The sequence below is a fragment of the Schistocerca piceifrons genome, chromosome 5 (assembly GCF_021461385.2).
Source record: "Schistocerca piceifrons isolate TAMUIC-IGC-003096 chromosome 5, iqSchPice1.1, whole genome shotgun sequence".
Taxonomy (NCBI): domain Eukaryota; kingdom Metazoa; phylum Arthropoda; class Insecta; order Orthoptera; family Acrididae; genus Schistocerca; species Schistocerca piceifrons.
In genome coordinates, this window is record NC_060142.1 from 286957325 (window position 1) to 286980478 (window position 23154).

General features: G+C 39.0%; 1 protein-coding gene across 1 annotated transcript in view; it reads left to right on the forward strand.

Moving 5' to 3' along the window:
• The window catches only part of LOC124798414 (protein madd-4-like), a 473991-nt gene that overhangs the window by 431004 nt on the left and 19833 nt on the right, over positions 1–23154 (forward strand). Inside the window, exons 19-21 of the mRNA XM_047261811.1 lie at positions 8649–8835; positions 19753–19898; positions 22288–22435. Of these exons, the coding sequence (XP_047117767.1) occupies positions 8649–8835; positions 19753–19898; positions 22288–22435 (481 nt within the window). The remainder of the gene's footprint in view (positions 1–8648; positions 8836–19752; positions 19899–22287; positions 22436–23154) is intronic.

Sequence of the window (23154 nt, forward strand, 5' to 3'; positions counted from 1 at the left end):
TGTTAAAACCTCTCGATATGCTACAGCATCATCCGCAAAAAGCCTCAGTGAACTTCCAATGTTATCCACAAGGTCATTTATGTATATTGTGAATAGCAATGGTCCTACGACATGCCCCTGTGGCACACCTGAAATCACTCTTACTTGGGAAGACTTCTCTTCATTGTGAATGACATGCTGCATTCTGTTATCTAGGAACTCTTCAGTCCAATCACACAATTGGTCTGATAGTCCATATGCTCTTACTTTGCTCATTAAACGACTGTGGGGATCTGTATCAAAAGCCTTGCGGAAGTCAAGAAACACGGCATCTACCTGGGAACCCGTGTCTATGGCCCTCTGAGTCTCGTGGACGAACAGCGCAACCTGGGTTTCACATGATCGTCTTTTCCGAAATCCATGCTGATTCCTACAGAGTAGATTTCTAGTCTCCAGAAAAGTCATTATACTTGAACGTAATACTTGTTCCAAAATTCTACAACTGATCGATGTTAGAGATATAGGTCTATAGTTCTGTACATCTGTTCGATGTCCCTTCTTGAAAACGGGGATGACCAGTGCCCTTTTCCAATCCTTTGGAATGCTACGCTCTTCTAGAGACCTATGGTACACCACTGCAAGAAGGGGGACAAGTTCCTTCGCGTACTCTGTGTAAAATCGAACTGGTATCCCATCAGGTCCAGCGGCCTTTCCTCTTTTGACTGATTTAAATTCTTTTTCTATTCCTCTCTCATCTATTTCAATATCTACCATTTTGTCATCTGTGCAACAATCTAGAGAAGAAACTACAGAGCAGTCTTCCTCTGTGAAACAGCTTTGGAAAAAGTTTAATAAAAAGTTTAATGAGTCAAGGCTGCAAAACACTAACACGAATTCTTTACAGATGAACGGAAATACTAGTAGAAGCTGACCTTGGGGGAAGATTAGTTTGGATCCTGTAGAAATGTTGGAACACCTGAGGCAATACTGACCCTACGACTTACCTTAGAAGATAGATTAAGGAAAAACAAACCTACATTTGTAGCATTTGTAGACTTAGAGAAAGCTTTTGACATTGTTGACTGGAATACTCTCTTTCAAATTCTGAAGGTGGCAGGGGTCAAATACAGGGAGCGAAAGGCTGTTTACAGTTTGTATAGACACCAGATGACAGTTCTAAGAGTCGAGGGGCATGAAAGGGAAGCAGGGGTTGGGAAGGGCTGAGACAGGTTTGTAGCCTATCCCCAATGTTATTCAGTCTATATATTGAGCAAGCAGTAAAGAAAACAAAAGAAAAATTTTGAGTCACAATTAAAGTCCAGGGAGAAGAAATAAAAATTTTGAGGTTTTCCGATGACATTGTAATTCTGTCAGAGACAGCAAGACCTGGAAGAGCGGAACAGAATGGACAGTGTCTTGAAAGGAGGATAGAAGATGAATATCAACAAAAGTAAAACGAGGATAATGGAATGAAGGTGAATTAAATCAGGTGATACTGAGGGAATTAGGTTAGGAAATGAGACACTTAAAGTATTAGATGAGTTTTGCTATTTGGGGAGCAAAATAACTGATGATGGTCGAAGTGAAGAGGATATAAACTGCAGAAGAGAAAATTGTTAACATTGAGTATATATAGATTTACGTGTTGGGAAGTCTTTTCTGAAAGTTATTCGTATGGAGTATAGCCATGTATGGAAGTGAAACAAGGACAATAAATAGTTTAGACAAGAAGAGAATAGAAGCTTTCAAAATGTGGTGCTGCAGAAGAATGCTGAAAATTAGATGGTTAGATCACATAACCAGTGAGGAGGTACTGAATAGAGTGGGGAGGAGAGAAATTTGTAGCACAACTTGACTAGAAGAAGGGATCAGTTGGTAGGACATGTTGTGAGGCATCAAGGGATCTTCAATTTAGTATTGGAGGGCAGCTTGGAGGTAACAATCATAGAGGGAGACCAAGAGATGAAGGCACTAAGCAGATTCAGAAGAATGTAGGTTGCAGTAGGTACTTGGAGATGAAGAAACTTGTGCAGGATAGAGTAGCACAGATAGCTGCATCAAACCAGTCTCTGGATCGAAGACCACAACAACAACTCCTTTTATGTACACTGAACAGCCAAAGAAAATGGTACACCTGCCTAATATCTTGTAGGTCCCCACGAGCATGCAGAAGTGCCGCAACACAACATGGCATGGACTCCACTAATGGCTGGAGTAGTACCGGAAGGCATTGACACCATGAATCCTGCAGAGCTGTCCATAAATCAGTAGGAGTACGAGGGGGTAGAGACCTCTTCTGAACAGCACATTGCAAGGCATCACAAATCTGCTAAACAATATTCATGTCTGAGGAGTTTGGTGGCCAGCGGAAGTGTTTAAACTCAGAAGATTGTTCCTGGATCCTCTCTGTAGCAATTCTGGACTTTTAGGATGTCACATTGTCCTACTGAAATTGCCGAAGTCCTTCAGAATGCAGAATAGACATGAATGGATGCAGGTAATCAGACAGGATGCAAACATACATGTCACCCATCAGAGTTATATCTAGACGTATCACGGGCCCCATATCACTCCAACTGCACATATCCCACACCATTACAGAGCCTCCACCAGCTTGAACAGCCCCCTGCTGACATGCAGGTTCCATGGATTCATGAGGTTATCTCCATACCCGTACATGTCTATCTGCTCGATACAATTTAAAATGAGACTCGTCTGACGAGGCAACATGTTTCCAGTCATCAACCAACCAATGCCAGTATTGACGATTCCAGCTGAGGTGTAAACCTTTGTGTCTTGCAGTCATCGAGGGTATATGAGTGGGTGTTTGGCTCCAAAAGCCGTAATCGATGATGTTTCTTTGAATGGTTCACACGCTGACACTTGTTGATGGTCCAGCATTGAAATCTGCAGGAATTTGTGGTAAGGTTGCACTTCTATGATATTGAATGATGCTCTTCAGTCTTTGTCAGTTCCATTCTTGCAGTATGTTTTTCTGGCCACAGCGATGTCATAGATTTGATGCTTTACCGGATTCCTGGTATTCACAGTATATTCATGAAATGGTCATATGGGAAAATCCCCACTTCATCGCTACCTTGGCGGTGCTCTGTCCCATCACTCATGCGCCGACTATAACACCACATTCAAATTGACTTAAATCTTAATAACCTGCCATTGTAGCAGCAGTAACCAATCTAACAACCTTGCTAGACACTTGTTGTCTTATATAGGCATTGACGACTTCAGTGCCTTATTCTGCCTGTTTACCTATCTCTGTATTTGGATATGCATGCCTATATCAGTGTCTTTGTGCTTCAGTGTATATTTCCTGCAACTACTCTTATGTATATTTATGACATTTATTGCTTTACTTTTCCACAAGATTTCAACCTCTCTCTCTCTCTCTCTCTCTCTCTCTTTCTCTCTCTCTTCTTTTTATTCTGTGATGGTATTTCTGTTTAGTTCTTCCCTCATTTCTGTTATCCATGCTGTTGACAATTTTCTTTTTCCATTAATATTTTATTTTAATTATTATATTTCTTTTAAACAAACTTGTAGTTAATTGTGAAAGTGCTGCACATAGTCTCTATTCAGATTTACCTTGTGTGTGTGTGTGTGTGTGTGTGTGTGTGTGTGTGTGTGTGTGTGTGTGTGTGTGTGTGTAAAAAAATGTTTGTTTTATTTAAATGGCTTTAAGAGTTTTCACACCCATCCTTATTTAGATAGTTGCATGGACATATCACAATTTCATGCAAATCCTTTGCAGATGTAAGATGTAATAATTTCATATACAATATATCTTCATATAATTAGATACAGTCCTCTGTATCAAATATTATAAATATGTGAAATAAATAAATCCACTTTTCATTTTCCCTGCTTAAGCTCTGAAAACTTGGTGGGGAAGTTGTAGGCTTAGCCACCTGAGAGCAGAGACTCTATTCCATCTTCTCACACACTGGTACATTTCCTTCATGAAGTGTAATAGTTGTGTCCTAAGTACTAATAATTGGTGTAGGTGACTGCTAAGAGTGTGTGTCACTGGTGAGAATGAGAAAAAAGAAGGGCAGGTTAAAACCTCATTCTTGTTGATAGTCTACTCCTTTTCAATAACACATAGGAGATTACCAAGCTTGACACACTCATCAGATGTACTCATTGACTTCAGTGGTGCCACAGAGTCTCACTCAGGACAAAAAAAATATATGGACCCTGCAACAAACTTGTGATGTCACACTAGTTGGCTTGTCTGCCACAGTTTGCGAGCACTCAGCTCTGTGAAAGGCCCATACGAAATCAATATTTAATTGAAAAGGTACCTGCTAAAGGTCTTAACTTTTTTGTGTGATGTCGAGGGCTTGCATGCATTTAAAAGTGCAGTCAAGAATTATTAAATTCTTCTGAAATAGTTACTCACTTCCCAATGGAGGCAGCTGCTAGCACTCATAAGACCTGCAGTGTCACGTGCTGTGACATACACACCACAGGCTGTCCTCATGGGCCTCAGTCTCACTTTATGAGAGATTTGCGATATTACCTGGACACTGATCTGGAGATTGCAAATTGTACCTCAACACCTCATTTGTCTCTACCAGTTAAAAACCTGCTATGATAATTTCTTTCATCAGCTAAGTTTGAATCAGCTACTGCATTATCACAAGCACACATGTTGAGCAGCCGTCCATATGACAACATGTTCACAGCATACTGTTGTGGGAATTCCTCATTTATCAACCTGCTGTTGTGCACAGATAGACATGGGGCTTTGGTCATTGTGTGTGTGATGAAGCAACCGTTGGTTGCGAAAGCCAGAATTTTGTGTGTGTGTTTGTGTTCGTTTGTGTGTCTATCGACCTGCCAGCACTTTTGTTTGGTAAGTCTCATCTACCAAATGAAAGTGCTGGCAGGTCGACAGACACACAAACATACACAAACATACACACAAAATTCAAGCTTTCGCAACAAACTGTTGCCTCATCAGGAAAGAGGGAAGGAGAGGGAAAGACGAAAGGATGTGGGTTTTAAGGGAGAGGGTAAGGAGTCATAGAGGGAAACATTCCACGTGGGAAAATATATCTAAAAAGAAAGATGATGAAACTTACCAAACAAAAGCGCTGGCAGGTCGATAGACACACAAACAAACACAAACATACACACAAAATTCTAGCTTTCGCAACCAATGGTTGCCTCGTCAGGAAAGAGGGAAGGAGAAGGAAAGACAAAAGGATATGGGTTTTAAGGGAGAGGGTAAGGAGTCATTCCAATCCCGGGAGCGGAAAGACTTACCTTAGGGGGAAAAAAGGACAGGTATACACTCGCACACACACACATATCCATCCACACATACACAGACACAAGCAGACATTTGTAAAGGCAAAGAGTTTGGGCAGAGATGTCAGTCGGGGCGGATGTACAGAGGCAAAGATGAAGTTGAAAGACAGGTGGGGTATGAGCGGCGGCAAATTGAAATTAGAAATTAGCGGAGATTGAGGCCTGGCGGATAGCGAGAAGAAAGGATATGCTGAAGGGCAAGTTCCCATCTCCGGAGTTCTGACAGGTTGGTGTTAGTGGGAAGTATCCAGATAACCCGGACGGTGTAACACTGTGCCAAGATGTGCTGGCCGTGCACCAAGGCATGTTTAGCCACAGGGTGATCCTCATTACCAACAAACACTGCCAACCCGAAGTTTGGTACAGATTTATTGATGACATTTTCGTGATCTGGACTCACAGTGAAGAAGAACTCCAGAATTTCCTCTCCAACCTCAACTCCTTTGGTTCCATCAGATTCACCTGGTCCTACTCCAAATCCCATGCCACTTTCCTTGACGTTGACCTCCACCTGTCCAATGGCCAGCTTCACACGTCCGTCCACATTAAACCCACCAACAAGCAACAGTACCTCCATTATGACAGCTGCCACCCATTCCACATCAAACGGTCCCTTCCCTACAGCCTAGGTCTTCGTGGCAAACGAATCTGCTCCAGTCCGGAATCCTTGAACCATTACACCAACAACCTAAAAACAGCTTTTGCATCCCGTAACTACCCTCCCGACCTGGTACAGAAGCAAATAACCAGAGCCACATCCTCATCTCCTCAAACCCGGAACCTTCCACAGAAGAACCCCAAAAGTGCCCCACTTGTGACAGGATACTTTCCGGGACTGGATCAGATTCTGAATGTGGCTCTCCAGCAGGGATACGACTTCCTCAAATCCTGCCCTGAAATGAGATCCATCCTTCATGAAATCCTCCCCACTCCACCAAGAGTGTCTTTCTGCCGTCCACCTAACCTTCGCAACCTCTTAGTTCATCCCTATGAAATCCCCAAACCACCTTCCCTACCCTCTGGCTCCTACCCCTGTAACCGCCCCCGGTGTAAAACCTGTCCCATGCACCCTCCCACCACCACCTATTCCAGTCCTGTAACCCGGAAGGTGTACACGATCAAAGGCAGAGCCACGTGTGAAAGCACCCACGTGATTTACCAACTGACCTGCCTACACTGTGAAGCGTTCTATGTGGGAATGACCAGCAACAAACTGTCCATTCGCATGAATGGACACAGGCAGACAGTGTTTGTTGGTAATGAGGATCACCCTGTGGCTAAACATGCCTTGGTGCACGGCCAGCACATGTTGGCACAGTGTTACACCGTCCGGGTTATCTGGATACTTCCCACTAACACCAACCTGTCAGAACTCCGGAGATGGGAACTTGCCCTTCAGCATATCCTTTCTTCTCGCTATCCGCCAGGCCTCAATCTCCGCTAATTTCTAATTTCAATTTGCCGCCGCTCATACCCCACCTGTCTTTCAACTTCATCTTTGCCTCTGTACATCCGCCCCGACTGACATCTCTGCCCAAACTCTTTGCCTTTACAAATGTCTGCTTGTGTCTGTGTATGTGTGGATGGATATGTGTGTGTGTGCGAGTGTATACCTGTCCTTTTTTCCCCCTAAGGTAAGTCTTTCCGCTCCCGGGATTGGAATGACTCCTTACCCTCTCCCTTAAAACCCATATCCTTTTGTCTTTCCTTCTCCTTCCCTCTTTCCTGACGAGGCAACCATTGGTTGCGAAAGCTAGAATTTTGTGTGTATGTTTGTGTTTGTTTGTGTGTCTATCGACCTGCCAGCGCTTTTGTTTGGTAAGTTTCATCATCTTTCTTTTTAGATATATTTTCCCACGTGGAATGTTTCCCTCTATTTTATATATATATATATATATATATATATATATATATATATATATATATATATATATATATATATATATATATATATATATATATATATATATATATATTGGAATGACTCCTTACCCTCTCCCTTAAAACCCACATCCTTTCGTCTTTCCCTCTCCTTCCCTCTTTCCTGATGAAGCAACCGTTTGTTGCGAAAGCTTGAATTTTGTGTATATGTTTGTGTGTCTATTGACCTGCCAGCACTTTCGTTTGGTAAGTCACATCATCTTATATAGAACAGCTCCAGTGAAATGGAACATGAACAAATGCTGGTGTGGGTTTTAGTTTATGTTCATTTAAAAAGGAGGAAAAGGTACATAACCCAGTAGATTCTTCCAATCACTGTAAAAAGGAACAAATGTGGTGTATTTCCTATCATATGTCAAGACATCCATAGAGATCATGAAAAATTCTTTCAGTACTTTTGAATGATTAGAAAAATTGCAGCAAATAATGCAAGGAACATAATATTAGATTACTGGTTCTGTCATAAGTTGATGGATATTTAAAATATAGTCTTCAGAAAGATCATTAATACTACATTTAAGGTAAACATCTTTTTGAAAATGTTACAATAAAACATTTTTTAAGTCAATGAACTTAGACATTGTCATCCATCTCTTGAAATGGTCCATTCAAATTCTTCAATATATGAAACCATCCAATTGTCATATGAATCATTCCCTTGTCATTGTCCAGAGTTTTGTCATATAACTTCCACTAAAGAAATTAATCACTTGGTGTTTTATTTCCAAACCATGTGTCAATCTATGGCAAGAAACTACAACAACCTACAGGGTAGGAAACAAAAATGGAATGAATGAACTTATCTATACACTGTAGTTGTCTCAGAGACTCTGCCATGTCATAGTGTGCCTGAAAGATTTAAAGGTAACAATGACTGCTGAGCCACTAGCACCCCACATGGCACAACAGCCATTCATTGCAATGGAACAGTCTCCAGCTCAATGGCTTCTGTGTGCTGCTTGATGAGTAGATGTGAAAGCCACCATAAAGTTTCCCATACTCTGATCATATACAAAGTGCCATTTACGTGGCTGCCCAAAAAGGCATTAATGTTCCCATTAGTGGCCCGCAGAAATGAATATGTTATGAAAATAATTTATTTTAAACATGTTATATCAAGAAACTTAAGCTGATAAAAACTGCATTGTCAAAACCAGAGTCCATAACAACAATTTTTTTTAGTTTCTGTAGGTCCTTTGAATTAGGTTCTTACAAAACAGGGTCATATTGCTAATATGTGGTCGATATTTTGTTACTCCTCTGTTCAGCGATCTGTATTTTATTTCACAAAATCAGTGCCTATATCAGTATTTTGTTTGTTGCCATACATGTTATGATACAGGTTTGATTCCATTTGACTTATTTATATCTTTCTTCATTTCAATTATTTACAGACAAGAACTGCACATTGTATGGTGCGACTTAATAACAACACTCAGAATGTGCAAGGCAATCTCTGTGAAGATGCTGGTCTACCAACACCTCCTCTCACTCAGCAATGTGGACTTGAAGAATGTCCACAGTGGATCACCAGCAGCTGGTCTTCTTGTGAGGATTCACGGTGTTTTACATGGAATAAGGGTAATGGAAATATCAATTATTTGTCTCTTTTATATAAAATACACATAGAAGAGTTGTCAATAGGGACACACAAAAGAAAGAAAACTTGCTAGATGAAGTTATCCTTTGACAAGCTAGAGTAAAACAAATACACACACACACACACACACACACACACACACACACACACATGCAAGTGCAACTCTCACACACATTACCACAGTGTCCATGTGTGTGAGTCGCATATGCGTGAGTGTGTGCGTATGTATGTATGTTCTTAATTTTCGACAAAGGCCATGTTGGCCAAAAGCAACTCTCACACACATTACCACAGTGTGCATGTGTGTGAGTTGCATATGTGTGTGCGTGTGTGTGTGTGTGTGTGTGTGTGTGTGTGTGTGTGTGTGTGTGTGTGTGTTCTTAATTTTTGACAGAGGCCATGTTGGCCAAAAGCTCGCTTTCTGACAGTCTTTTTGTTGTGCCCACCTGCAACTCGGCATCTCCGTTATATGGTGAGTAGCAACTGTCTTGTTCATAATATTGTTACATCCCATCCTGGATTTTCCATTGTTTGATAGCAAATAATTTGGTGTTCTCAGTTAGCTGCATACTTTTATGCTGTTTTCTTTCAATCAATGTTTATGTTGTGACCATCAACTATTGTAATGTCAGTTGAGGAAAAGAAGCCTATAGACTTTTCCATGGATTATGGTTTCAGTGATATATATAAAAGATACATCTGCTTGTCCAGCTACCATTCATTCATGTGGCTTCATATTCTTAGTGTTATGATCCCTTTGTAGTTATAATTACATCTTACTTTCCAGTTTGTTCTTTGGTTCCATTTGTCTTGATCCTCCTAATAATTTCCAATGTACATCATTCTTTCACTGGGCAAGCCTCTGTTTCTGAATGATTTTAACATTGAAAATCCATGTCACACTGTCATTAAGTCTAAACTGTAAATACACAATCTCTGAAAATTTTACTCTCATACACTTCAGAAATTCGTTGTGAAAACCATGTTTAGTTTACCAAGCACACTCCAGGGCATTTTTACTTTTCTGTGTATTTATTTTCTCTCCATCCAGCCCTCATCTTCAACTGCTCTAAATACAAAAACTCGCCAAATGGTTCTGCAACTCCAATGTCATTGTCAAAGTGTAGGGGCAGACAGAGCAATTTTATCAGATCAGTGAAGGTAGTTGATATGGTCCATTAATATTTATTCCTCCCAATATTCCATTTGTTGAGGATTTGAAAATTTCCACCTTGGTTGCAGAAAACTACTCTTTCAGTGTTCAATTTCTTGTTATCCAATGAAGTCCAATGGAAATTTTAGTATTATACATGTGTTTCTGCAGTATACTAACATAAGATGAGTCATTGTCTTGTTTCTCAGGTCAAAATCTTTCTCAAAATGTTTGAATCTCAGAAAAAGTGTTAATTAATACTCATTGCTCATCTCTGTAATTGCATTTGTGACTTGCAACTGCTTTATTGTTCTGTATTCACTTCTCAAGCCACCTTGTTCTTTGCTTCTTTAAAATCTTATGTTTTTTTCTAAGTGGTTCATAATAATTTTAGTGAGATTATTTACATCACAGAGAGGAGGCTGATAGATGTCTACTTTTTATTTTTGTTTTTATGTCTTTTATGAGTCCTCACTGATGACTGATGTTTACTTGTTGTTTATTCATCCACAGGTAATTTGTAGGAACAGTATAGATGTATGTTTAACACAGAAATGCACAGTAACTGAAAAGTTAATCTCACACATAATTAAAAGTTATCAAATCCATAAGTGGAAGACTATTAAACTTCACATCTGGTAAACAACTGACATCAAGACTATTGTGTGCCCCCAGATTTTCCATGTTATTCTTCATGCTTATCACTTTACCAGTCTGAATAATTGATTTAGCATCCCTACATGTTTGTTTAAATAAACAATGGAAAATCCAAAATGCGATAACAACAATACATATACATTGCTACTCAACATACAGAAGAGATGTTGAGGTGCAGACAGCCACAAAAAAAAAGGGTATACATTTAAGTTTCCAGTCAAAAGGCCTTCTTCTCAAGCAGAAAAAAACACACACACACACACACACACACACACACACACACACACACACACACAAAACCACTGTCACTGGCCGCTGAGGCTGGAGTGCCAACAAATGCACCTGATGGAAGAAAAAATCAATGGGTTTTAGGGGTAAGGAGCAGGTGGACTGAGGGGTGGGGGAGCGGGTGTAGTGCTGTTTTGCAGCTTGTGGGTGCGTGCAGAGACGTGGTGGGGCAGGGTAGGGCTGCTAGGTGTGGTAAAAAAAGTTTGAGGGGGACAGTGAAAAAGTAGAGAAGTAGAAGCAAAAAGGATTTGTGGGTGCATTGGTGGAATAGAAGACAGTGTACTGCTGGAGCAGGATCAGGAAAGATGATCAGTGGGTGAAGGATAGAGATTAATGAAAGTTAAGCCCAGGGGGGTTATGGGAATGTGGGATATATTGCAGGGAGTGTTTCCACCTGTGCAATTCAGAAAAGCTGGTGCTGGTAGGAAAGATGGTAACTCTGCTACAATATAGTCCTTCCTCCTTTGCTAGTCTCTGCCTTTCACCCACTTATCCCCTTCACTACTACCACTCCAGCATTACACAACTTCCTATTTCACCAGTGCACCCACTAGTCTTATCCCCCTCTAGTTCTCTCCTTTCCCCCCCTCCCCCCCCCCCCCCCAGAAAAAACTTTTGACTGCACTTAGCATCCCTGCATTCTCCCACAAGCAGCACTTCACCCTACCCCACCCCTACCCTGGTACCCATCCCCTCTCAACCCCAGCCTTCTCCTTACACCTACCACCCATGGACTGCTTCTTCCATCAGGTGCAGTTGATTGCAGTCCGGCCTCAATGCCCAGAAATAGTGGTAAATGTATTGCGATCTTGCTGTTGTGCATATATGTTTGTATTTATCATGTCTTTTGTAGCTGATACACATCCATATCCTGATACTCTGTAGGTGTGCACAAATAACTCTATATTTTCTTGCAACCAATTTCGTATTCCGCACTTTGGGGTGTTCTCTCTCTCTCTCTCTCTCTCTCTCTCTCTCTCTCTCTCTCTCTCTTGTGCACCTACCCTTCCCCTCCCATATATTGGGTGATTTTCAGTGTGTCAGCCACTTTTCCTGAATACCTCCAGATCTACTCTCCTGAATCTATTTCTCTTTAGCTTTGGAGAAAAATAATATAATAATATGTCTTATGACTCCACAGCAGTCAGAGATAACAGCATTTCATCTGTGATTATTCATGTTTACAACTACATACAAAGATATTTTTGAAATGTGTTGCTACAGAAGAATGCTGAGGATTAGATGGGTTGATCAGATACCCGATGATTAGGTACTGAAGCAAATAAGCAGTAAAATAGTTTATGGCCCAACTTTTCGAAAAAAAGGGATCAGTTAATAGAAAACTTGGAATGCTGCTGGATATCCATAACTTTCTGCCACAATATTTTGGCGCAAGGTCTTATGGTCATTTTCAGATGTTTATTGGCAAAGATATGCTAAGTTGCTCTATTTAAGACTGAAAGCACAATGCTCAGGCATTACTTGAGCACAGGCTCCTCTGCTGGAAGTCTGTGCATTTTCCTGAGTGCCCTACCTGGTGGAAGTTCCATTTATGAATATCAGATTGAGCATCATTGTTCTGTAAAATCACAACAAGAGGTCAGCTGCACAAAACACAGAACTTCCCCAGTCACACTTATTTCCACTGATTCATTAATGATGAAGTCTCAAAAGTTCAAAGTATAAGCCACAATTTTCAGTGCTTTATAGTCCATTGAATGATGAGCAGAAATAGACTGTTTGGTACTAGTGGATTTTTGGTTTGGAGGAGATGAGTTACCATTGATGTTCTGTAATGTGTTCCTGAACAATGTGTGGGTTTTTCCCCTTCATAATATTTACTAGACTCCGATAGAATTATGCAGCACCAATTCATCTTTGACTGCTGCCTAAAGTGCTGCCAGAAGAAGGCTTTACCTCACCAGTCGCTTTCCTTCACCCCTCTTCCTTCCCCCTCAACCCTTGTACCAGAAGAAGGAGCCACTGTCTTAGAAAGCTTTCAGATTTCAATACCTTTATACGTGTGTTCTCCTGCCACTGCTTGGTAATTATATTTTTTTCTCCTTCCACTTCCATTATATTTTCACAAAGGTGTTATTTTCTTTGATGCACTGAGTCATTTAATAAAACATTGGTCTTCTTAATGTGGGATTTAAAGTTTTCAAAACCAGTGAGGAGCAGTTTTTCTATGTTCTTGAAGAAGATGAGAGTTGCATTGTCATATTCTTTCAGGGGCAGTGGCAAGGAGGTGTGGCTATGGGGGCTGTAGCCCCCCTCCCCCCCCCCCCCCCCCCCCAATGGGGTATCATATTACATTGGATAAAATTACTTCAGAAATCAGCGAATATGTTACTTGAACAGATTCAAGCATTTTTTTAATATTATTATGTAGCAATATAGGTTGCAATGTATTTCAAATGCATTTTAACAAAAGAATAAGAGTGGCAAGTAGCTCACTATCTAATCCAATAAATATCATTTAACTTAAAAATGGGCATCTTATTATTTATTAATATACACTGGATGATATTAATGTACAAGTACCATTTACAATAATCAAGAAAGCCAAATATGCTGGGTGTGCCTACCAACACTTAAATTGCTGACCCCAGACAAAAACTTCGAAATCGCTAGATATCTGGGTCAAATCGTATTACTTTACTGGGCACACACATTGTGGAGACACATTTTTACCCTGAACTCCAAAACAGTTACCAAAACTACTTTAAGCAACACCATATTTTACCAATTGCATAAATGATGATGCAATTTTTGGACATCTATCTATGAGATTTAAGCCAAACTTTCCGGGGCACTGTTTTTCCTGTAACTAGGTAGCAACACAACATGTGATTGTGTACATTTTGAAACTATGATGAGGATTCATGTTTTAATGACAATTAACAGTGGCATAATGACATAAGAAGAAAATTATACGAAAAAAATTGTTAGACAGATCAAGTTTGAATGGCAAATGCCAAGTTGTAACTTGCAGTGACAGGTTTATCTACACATTAATTTTGAGACATTATAGTAAAAGCATTGGGCTACTTGTTAAGAGTGAAGAAAATCGTCTAAGTATGCAGAAATACCATTGCTAGTCAAAATAAAAGAAATAAATGAAAATGTAATGTTTGCACCAGTCAGAGCTACTAAACCTTTACATAAATACTTTTTTGAAACAGTTCTAGACAACAGAAAAAAATTGTAAATGTGTGAGAGGATTTTCTGCCTCCGTTTTTCAGTCAAACTCTGGTGAACATCAAGCTATGAAGTCATTTGCAGTAACGGTGTTGGGAGCACTTGGCAATGAATGTAGTATATAAAGAGTGGAATAAAAATGAGATGACCACTGAAATATGTTATTATTTATTCACTGAAAAACTTGCATTGAAATTAATGAGTTTATGAAGAAGAAGAAGAAGAAGAATATCGTATCCAAAAGAATATTGACAAAAAAACTGAGTTCACTGGAGAAAAAGCCAGCAAGGAATAATTCAGGAACATGATAAAAGCAAAGCACAATTCTCACCACCTCGACATGATCAATATTTGTTTCCTCTGCCATTTTGTGACACTAAGAGTGCACTTAAATTATTTAGTGGCAATTATGGATACCCTGTTAAAAAGTGGATCTTGGACTGTGAGGAAACAGTGTTTTTAATGGATTGGAACCAAGTGCAACAAAAACATCTGAAGGCTTAGCTAAGCTTTTTATTTAGGACAATAAGGGTTTCACATCATGGGCTGCTTAAATTATTTTTTCTAAAAAAAAAGCTTTTTACAGGAGAATCCAGTGTGAAGACCAGTGCTGCAGAGATCCACAAACTGCTGTATACTGATAGAAGAAACAGCAAGAGTCTGTTCAAGAATATTTAATCATAATCAAAGCAGTTGCTAATATTGATAATTCCAGTATATGATTGATAGGATAGAATCAGGTTAGGCACATAGATAGTAATTTAAGGAAAAAGTGAGACATTGCAAAGTGTTGTGAAGTCATTGTAAAAAAGAAGTAACAGAAGTTACAGCAACAGAAGTTTCAGAAACTCGAGTATCAAAGATAAAAAGATTCAAGTAACACATACATCAAAAACATAACTTGGAATCTAAGTGCTTCAAGTGATTGCAACCACAAGAACAAGAAAAATAGATGCTTTAGTCATGATTTTGGCCATATCTCACAAAAATGCATGAAGTAAAAGCAGAAGAAGTAAAATTTAACTATGACTGTAAACACTGTTAGAAAGGCAATAACAGTTTTAAATTTAAAACTATCTAAATATGTAGCTGAGAGGTGAAAGCACTCACTCATTGGACAGGAAATCAATTTATTATGCTGATTATGACACAATGTATGCTCCAAGATTGTGGGAACAGATGTGATCATGACAAGCACTGGGGAAAAACAGGTCTTGTTGAGATTGATACAGTTAAAATTTGAACAACTGTATATATTGTTTCTGGAGAAACTATGCATTTAGACTTGATAGTTGGGAATGGTCTATGTCATGAAGCTGAAGTTGTAATAAATACAGTAATGACATATTGACTACAAGGAAGTCAGAAGTGGAAGCTCATCTCATATGTATCCGGACAAACCAGAGTCAGCTACTGAAGGCACTATTAGTGACAAAATTCCGGGATATATTGAAGGTTTGGTGAATTATTACATTTCTATAAAGACAAAGACCACAGATGTCAGAATGAAAAGTGTTGTGAAAGAACAACAGCCAACATTACAGGACACGCAAAAGATAGTTACCAGGAGTTGAAGTTGTTGACAAGTCCAGGTATAGCTTGAACCAAGTAGCCAATGTACTAGCTAGTTTGTAGATGTAAAAAACAAGAAACAGAGAGCCTCATGTTTATGACTACACAAACAGTAAACAAAATTATGGTGAAAGACCCATTACAGAAGCTCTCTTAAATAAACTGCAATATGATTGTGTGCTTTCCACTCTACACTCTTTGCTCTCTCCAAATTGATTATACAAAATGCCAGTATGTGAATAGTTACTTGGATATTTCATGCAGTGTAGACAAAGTCACAAAAGAATTACAGACATTGGCTGTGATCAGGCACTGGTTGAAATCAATGTGGAAAGTTGAAAATTTATGCCTGACCAGGATTCGAACCTAGGTCTTTTGCTTACTGGCTATCTGGACCAGCGGCCATTGCAGTGGCCATTATGAATTAAGATACAAAGGAATTATAGACATTGGTGTGAACATGCATTGATTGAAATCAATGGGGAAAGCTGAAAATTTGTGCTGGGTCAGGATTTGGACCTGGGTCTCCTGCTTATTAGGCAGATGTTCTGACTGCTTAGTCATTCAGACAGAGTGGTCATTGCAACTGCATGGATTACCCTAGCATGCCTCTCATCTGATGGGAGATGTGCTAGGGTAGTTTGAAATGGTTCAAATGGCTCTAAGCACTATGGTACTTAACATCTGAGGTCAAAGGACATCACACACATCCACGCCAGAGGCAGGATTCGAACCTGCAACCGTAGTAGCAGCGCGGTTCCAGACTGCAGCACCTAGAACCGCTTGGCCACAGTGGCCGACTGGTAGGGTAATCCGTGCAGTTGCAGTGACCACTGTGTCCAGATGGCTCAGTGATCAGTGAGTCCGCCTAGTAAGCAGGAGACACAGGTTTGAACCCCGGTTGGGCACAAAATTTCAGCTTCCCCCATTGATTTCCATCAATGCTCACTCACAGCCAATGTCTGTAATTCCTTTGTGTCTTAATTCATAATGGCTGTTGGTTCAAAATGGTGTCTATTATTTGGGTCATGTTCAAAAGAACAAGCCTTTCAAAACTTTTCACAATTGAAATCCATTGCAGGACTAGTGTATATTTTAAGAACAATAACAATGGCATGGCCCAATGACTCATCTATTTGGTGATTAGCCATCAATCATTTCCATCTTGATATTCCATCCTGGCTTCTCACTGAGGATACTTTAGGAAATTTGTCTCAAATTTTTTCATAGTTGCCTAATGCCTGACTGATTTACTATGGAGAAATCAGGAATGTAAGTTTGAAGAAGAGCAGGGATGAGCAATAGAGACGTTCAGAAACGTTCTTTCATGAGATCCTGTTTTAGGAACTTGCAACCAAAAATACAAAACTGAGCTACACGGAAGTGCAACCAATGATGCACTTGGACAAATGTACAGACTTGCAGCAGAGGTGCATATGCTCAGGTAACTCACACTTGCTGACTTAAGAGTATTCCACACATGCACCAGACAGGTTTGAAATGTGGGTATTCAGTGTAGTTTCACCAGTGTGTGCATGAGGAAAATATGAAGAATCTGCCCTGAAATATTGTGCCAGGACGTTATGCATCTAGCAGTTCTGTCAAAGTTTCACAGAACAGTCTATATGTCAGAAGTTTTAAACATTTCAGAATTTAACCCTTTCCACTCCAGTGTCGAGTGCTACTCAACATCGCGAAATTTGTTTTCCGCTCCGATGTCGAGCCTCATTCGACACGACTTTTCAAAGCTCTCAGACGTATTTTGAGTCTACTAGGCACTATTGCTGCAGTGTGCTGCCATCTAGGAGAACTAGTGTTAACTCGGTGTCGAACAGTAGCAGCTGTGTTAAGTCAAAGTTTGTAATTATTACGTTCAAGTCCACGCGCTCGAAATGGCTAGTTCTTCACTTACTACAGTCCTTTCTGAGGAAGAGATACTAGATCTTTTAGAGCAATCTCTAAGTGAAAACAAGTGTGAAAATGATTTTGATTATGATAGTGATTCATTTCAAAACAATTCGAGTGACAATGACGAAGAAAACAGTGACAATGTGCATGTTTCTAGTGATCCAGCAGAGGATTCGTGGTGAATGTGGAACGACACTGACACTGACTTCACAGATTTTCCTTTTGATGAATCAAAGTGTGGTTTTATAACAGAATGTAGTTCTGTTCCATCATCGCCCGTTGGATTCTTTCAATTAATTTTTACAGATAACCGATTTCAACAAATAGCAGATGAAACGTGTAGGTATGCTACATCAAAAATACATAAAGTGACACCACTTCCACAACATTCTGCATGGTGGGACTGGATAAATGTTACCATGGACGAAATGAAACGCTTCCATGGTGTGCTACTGAATATGGCATTACAAAAGTGTAAGAACTTGCAGGACTTTTTTGCAAGAGAATGATTACAATCATCCAACTTCTTTCCAGACTGTTTTAGTCGCCGACGATTTATGCATATTTTCTGGGCACTTCATGTTTCTAATCCGACGAGTGCTACACATGTCAACAGTCAGATTCAGTCACGTCTGAGTAAAGTGACAAATGTACTGAATTACTTGTCTGGCATGTTTCTCAAAATTTATTGACCATATCAGTATTTAGCTGCTGATGAACTACAGAATCATTCAAGGGTCATGTACTATTCAAGATGTACAATCCTCAAAAACCAATAAAATGGGGACTCAGAGTTTATGTAATTTCGGATTCATCAAATGGTTATATCTGCAGTTTGATACCCTATTTTGGCACTGTAACAACTGAGTCATTGATTTGTCCACACTTGAATTTTTCTGAGAGAATAGTTCTTCAGCTGCTAGCTAATATCAGAAATGCTACAGGGCAATCAGGGTATCATTTGTACACTGACCGGTTTTATACAAGTGTTGCATTAGCTGATGAGCTGTTGAAACAGAACATGCATCTCACAGGAACGATTCAGGCCAATCGCAAAAACCTTCCAGCTGCAATCAAGAAAGGAGCTCTGCGTCTAAGGAAGCACGAAATAAAATGCCTCCGCAACAACAAAATGGTGGTTCTGGCATGGCAAGATAAACGAACAGTTCTCATGCTTTCTACAAAAGCCAATAACTCATCGTCACTTATAAAAGGAGAAACAGAAAGGAAAGGGAAGAAATAAAGAAACCAAATGTGATTATTGATTATACTTCAAAGATGGGTGGAGTTGATCGATCTGACCATTTGATTTCCAGTTACAGTTTTCTAATGAAAAGTCTCAACTGGTGGTGAAAACTATACTTCTGGCTGTTGGAGGTAGGACTTGTAAAAAGCTATTTACTATACAAGAACCACTGTTAGAAAAACTACTTGACAGTACTGTCTCACAAAGCGTTCCGTAAAAGTGTTATAAGAGGATTAGTTGCCGAAGAAAGAACTCTAGGACAGCAATGAGGACGTCGGTCAACTTCTGATGACGAGGAACGCTTCAATGGAAAGTTGCACATTATCAACAAGCTTCCTGGGAAAAAGCATAAGGATTATGCAGTGTGCTCAGACAGAAAAAAGAAAGGTGGCAGGCGTGAAACTGTGTACTACTGCGAAACATGCTCACGAAACCCAGCTCTCCACCCTGAAGAGTGTTTCAAAAAATACCACACAATGGAAAGTTTTGTACTGTAAAAGCTTACGTAAATATATGAATGAAATAACACATTTTGTTTTAATGTATACCCCAATTGTTGGCCAGCGGCCACGTTGTTTCCACAAAGAGATCCGCGCAAATCTCTGCGGTGCACTGCCGCCCAGGTGGCAATGATTTAAATAAGAGCACGCAGAGCCGTCCTGTGTCTGCCTTACGGAGTGCAAAGGGTTAAGTTGATTTATACTTCAATAACTGGAAATTTTTTTTTTTCAGACGTATAAAGCAAAAGAAACTTTGCATACGGAATATATCCAATGAATAAGATGGTGTATCTGGCATAAATACTGAAAACAAAAGTCATTAAAATTGCTACTTTGTTACTGTAATATGTTTATGACATTTTGTTTTCCATAGCGATGCAACGCAGGGAGGTAGCATGCTTACTAAGCAATGGTACAGAAGTTGAAGGTCTCTGCAGTGAAGCTGAGAAACCCACTCAACGACGAGAATGTCACAATGAAAAGTGTAAAGGAACTTGGAGGGTAGGTGAATGGTCTGAGGTAAGTCCATATTAACCTTCTTTTTCATTAATTTTTGCTTGAAATAAGTAAAGATGGATATGGTAAATTTGTGTTAAGAGACTATCTGCAATGATTTACTTAAATGCTTCTCTTTCATTACTTTTGTCAGAGCACGCTCACAGTAATGTGTGGCAAGTGCATGTGATAGCACGACAGTTTGTTGAAATGCATGGTTGCTATTTTTTTCTATCTTTCTCTCTCTTAATTTTATTTATACCCTATGTAGCAACTATATGTACAGGGCCTTCAGTGTGAACAACAGTATGTGCATTTGAACAAGCAAACTCATTGAGCACCTGCTTATTCATGTGGCCATCAACAGATGTCATTAATGTTTATCTGTGGATATTCACATGTGGGTTCCTCTAGGGTGATATGGTACATCCAGATAATGCAATGTACAATGCACTGGTTTTAACGGCAGATGTCAATTCAATCTGCATGTCGAATTATTTTACTTTAGGTGTATGTGAAATTGTTTTCAGCTCATTTTCTAGATCACATAGGTTGAGCTGTGGACCTTCTGCTCATTTTCATCTCTCTCTGAAATGTGGCAAACAACATTATTACATGAAAATATAGATAAAATTCATTTAAACAAAAAATGAGAAAAGGCAACCACTCTTCTGCAGATAAATAATGTGTGGCACAGAACCACATTTAAAATATGTTAAAACAACAGACTAAGTTCTGAGCTTTTCAAACACAATAGTTCAGCAAAAGAAGAGTGCATAATTTACACGTTGCTAGAAAACAAGTATTACTAAAACAGAATTAAAGTGCCTACAGATTTAAAAACAGAATTAATCTGTAACTTCAAGTTTATTTAGAAATATTCTGCATGAGGTTAGTTGTAAATATAAGAAACCAAAAAAATGATGGAGGAAGTGATATAGAATGTGACAAGAAAGGAAAAATTGTTCCTAATGTTACATCAAGAGAAGGTCAAACTGCAGTAAAGAATATGAAAAGAACAATACAATAGGAAACAAAATTCACATTACACTGCTAATAACGAGCTGCTGGTATTCAACACATCAAAGAAGAAAACAGAACTCTGAAGGAATTAGATGGTGTAAATGAAATAGGAAGAGAAAGAAAACCAAAGATGGATCTGAGTGGGGTCAAAGTAGAGGATGGATAAGATAAAATAAGACAAGTAGAGTGATGATCAAATTACAAATTGAAAAGAGGAGGGGATACATATGGAAGTGAATGGAAAATCCTTCCAAATACTCATTGGAGAGCCAGCCCCTGTACTAAAGTCCAGTTGCACTGTTATTGGGAGGGGGAGGAGATCTGTACTCCGTTTAATTGAGTAATGAACAAGGCAGTATGGTCACTGCCCTTATGTTTCACAGCATACTCAGGAGGATGATATTTGGTGTTTTCAGTGTAGACATATGCCTTATTTTCTTTCAGCCAGTCGACAGCAATATTTTGGAACCGATAAAAATAGTTGGACAAACGTTGAAGGTCTGTTGATAGCTCAGAATAAGCCATTCATCTCTTGATTACAAATATTCATATTTCACATGTTAATAGTTACTTATAAAACTTATACTAGAATCTAGAGAAATAAACAAAAATATTTTGTTCCTTTAGTGTAATTAGTTTGATGATATTTTTGCTGTTATTTTTTAAATTTCATTTCAATATTCTGCAAGAATGTGGAAATGATATTAGATGCCAGTAGAGAATATTTGGTTTGAAAATTCATTTTATACCAATGAAACTAACTGAAGGTTAAAGCATCACTATCACTCCCTTTTGCTTTTCAAATTTCCTTTGTGGGGAGAAGGGGCAAGGGGGGGGGGGGGGGGCCTCTTTCCCAGGAAATGGAACACAACATGAATTTACTAGAGGAAATACTTTTATCATATTTAACAAAAAAATGTTATAAGTATGAATTTATATAGATGATTAAAATGTCCCAAAATATCCTTAACACAGTCTTTATTGCATGTGAGATATCTGTTAAGAGGCATGTAAACTTTGGTCTTATCAGCATATAAAACTATGTGTATTATGAACTGTACTATACTAAAGAGATAGTGTCATTAACTTTTGAACTAGAAGGTTCCTAATGAAGATCACAAACATTTTATTGTAACACCCTTATATTTGTATTTACAAATGTAAAATAATATAAATTTTTTGTATCTCTGTGTTGTGATTTGAAATTAGATTGTTGACTTAAGTATTTAGAGCTAATCCTGGAATTCTCAGTTATGTTTCTGTTTTATGTAACATAAATTTAAAATACAATCATTTCAAAAATATTTTTTTATTTTTGCTTGTTAACATTCATTGCTGATGCTCTTGCTTTGCTGCATGCATTCTTGTATTTTTGTTAATGTGGGAACAGTGCACGGCAACCTGTGAGATGCAGGGTATCAAGTATCGTATACTCCAATGTGTCTGGTATGGGACAAAGAAGCCTGCAGGCAATGCCTGTCGTGGCCAGCCACGCCCTTCTGTCATGAAGATGTGCAAAGGACCACCTTGTACTCAAAGTAAGTATATATATTCATTTAAATTCCAGTGGACACTTGCCTAAAATAGCCATAATGCTGTTTAGCTGGACTGGTACTAGTAACTTAGTAAATCCAGTTCTTACATACTTTTATAGAAATGTTTATAAGTTATGATAGAAACTGGATTCAAAGTACTTTTTTTTTTTTTAGAATTGAGTATGAGCTATAAGCGACATGAATCAAAGCTTAAAGGATATGGAGTGGAACTGAAGGTGACAGCTATACATCTATCTAAGAAAATGGACTCAGAAAGATGACTGAATTGTCAACAGATGCACATTGCTTGACAATGCCTGAAATTTATAGTCAATCTGGTGTGTTTCCTAAAGAAGAAGTGCAGTGCCAGGAAATGTTGCAACCACAGAAATGACAAAGAAACAGTTGTGTCATATGTGCTTAGGAGGCAACTAGAAAGTAAAACAGTATTGGGAGAAGACCAATTTAGGAGTAGAAAAGGGAGTGGAAACAAATACATAAGTGAAATTGGAAGGATCATCTTCAGAAAATTCCTAGCTGCCTGTAAAAACATTTGATGTGGTCAAATGGAAAAATTTGATGACCCTTATCAAAGAGATTTACTGGATGGACAGAAGATACATCTTTAAGCTCTATCTGGATAATGAGGAAGAGTGGAGATTGGAACAGGTGTGTGATTGGACCAGTATCTGTCTGTCACACACACTGTGTTATACCTGTGA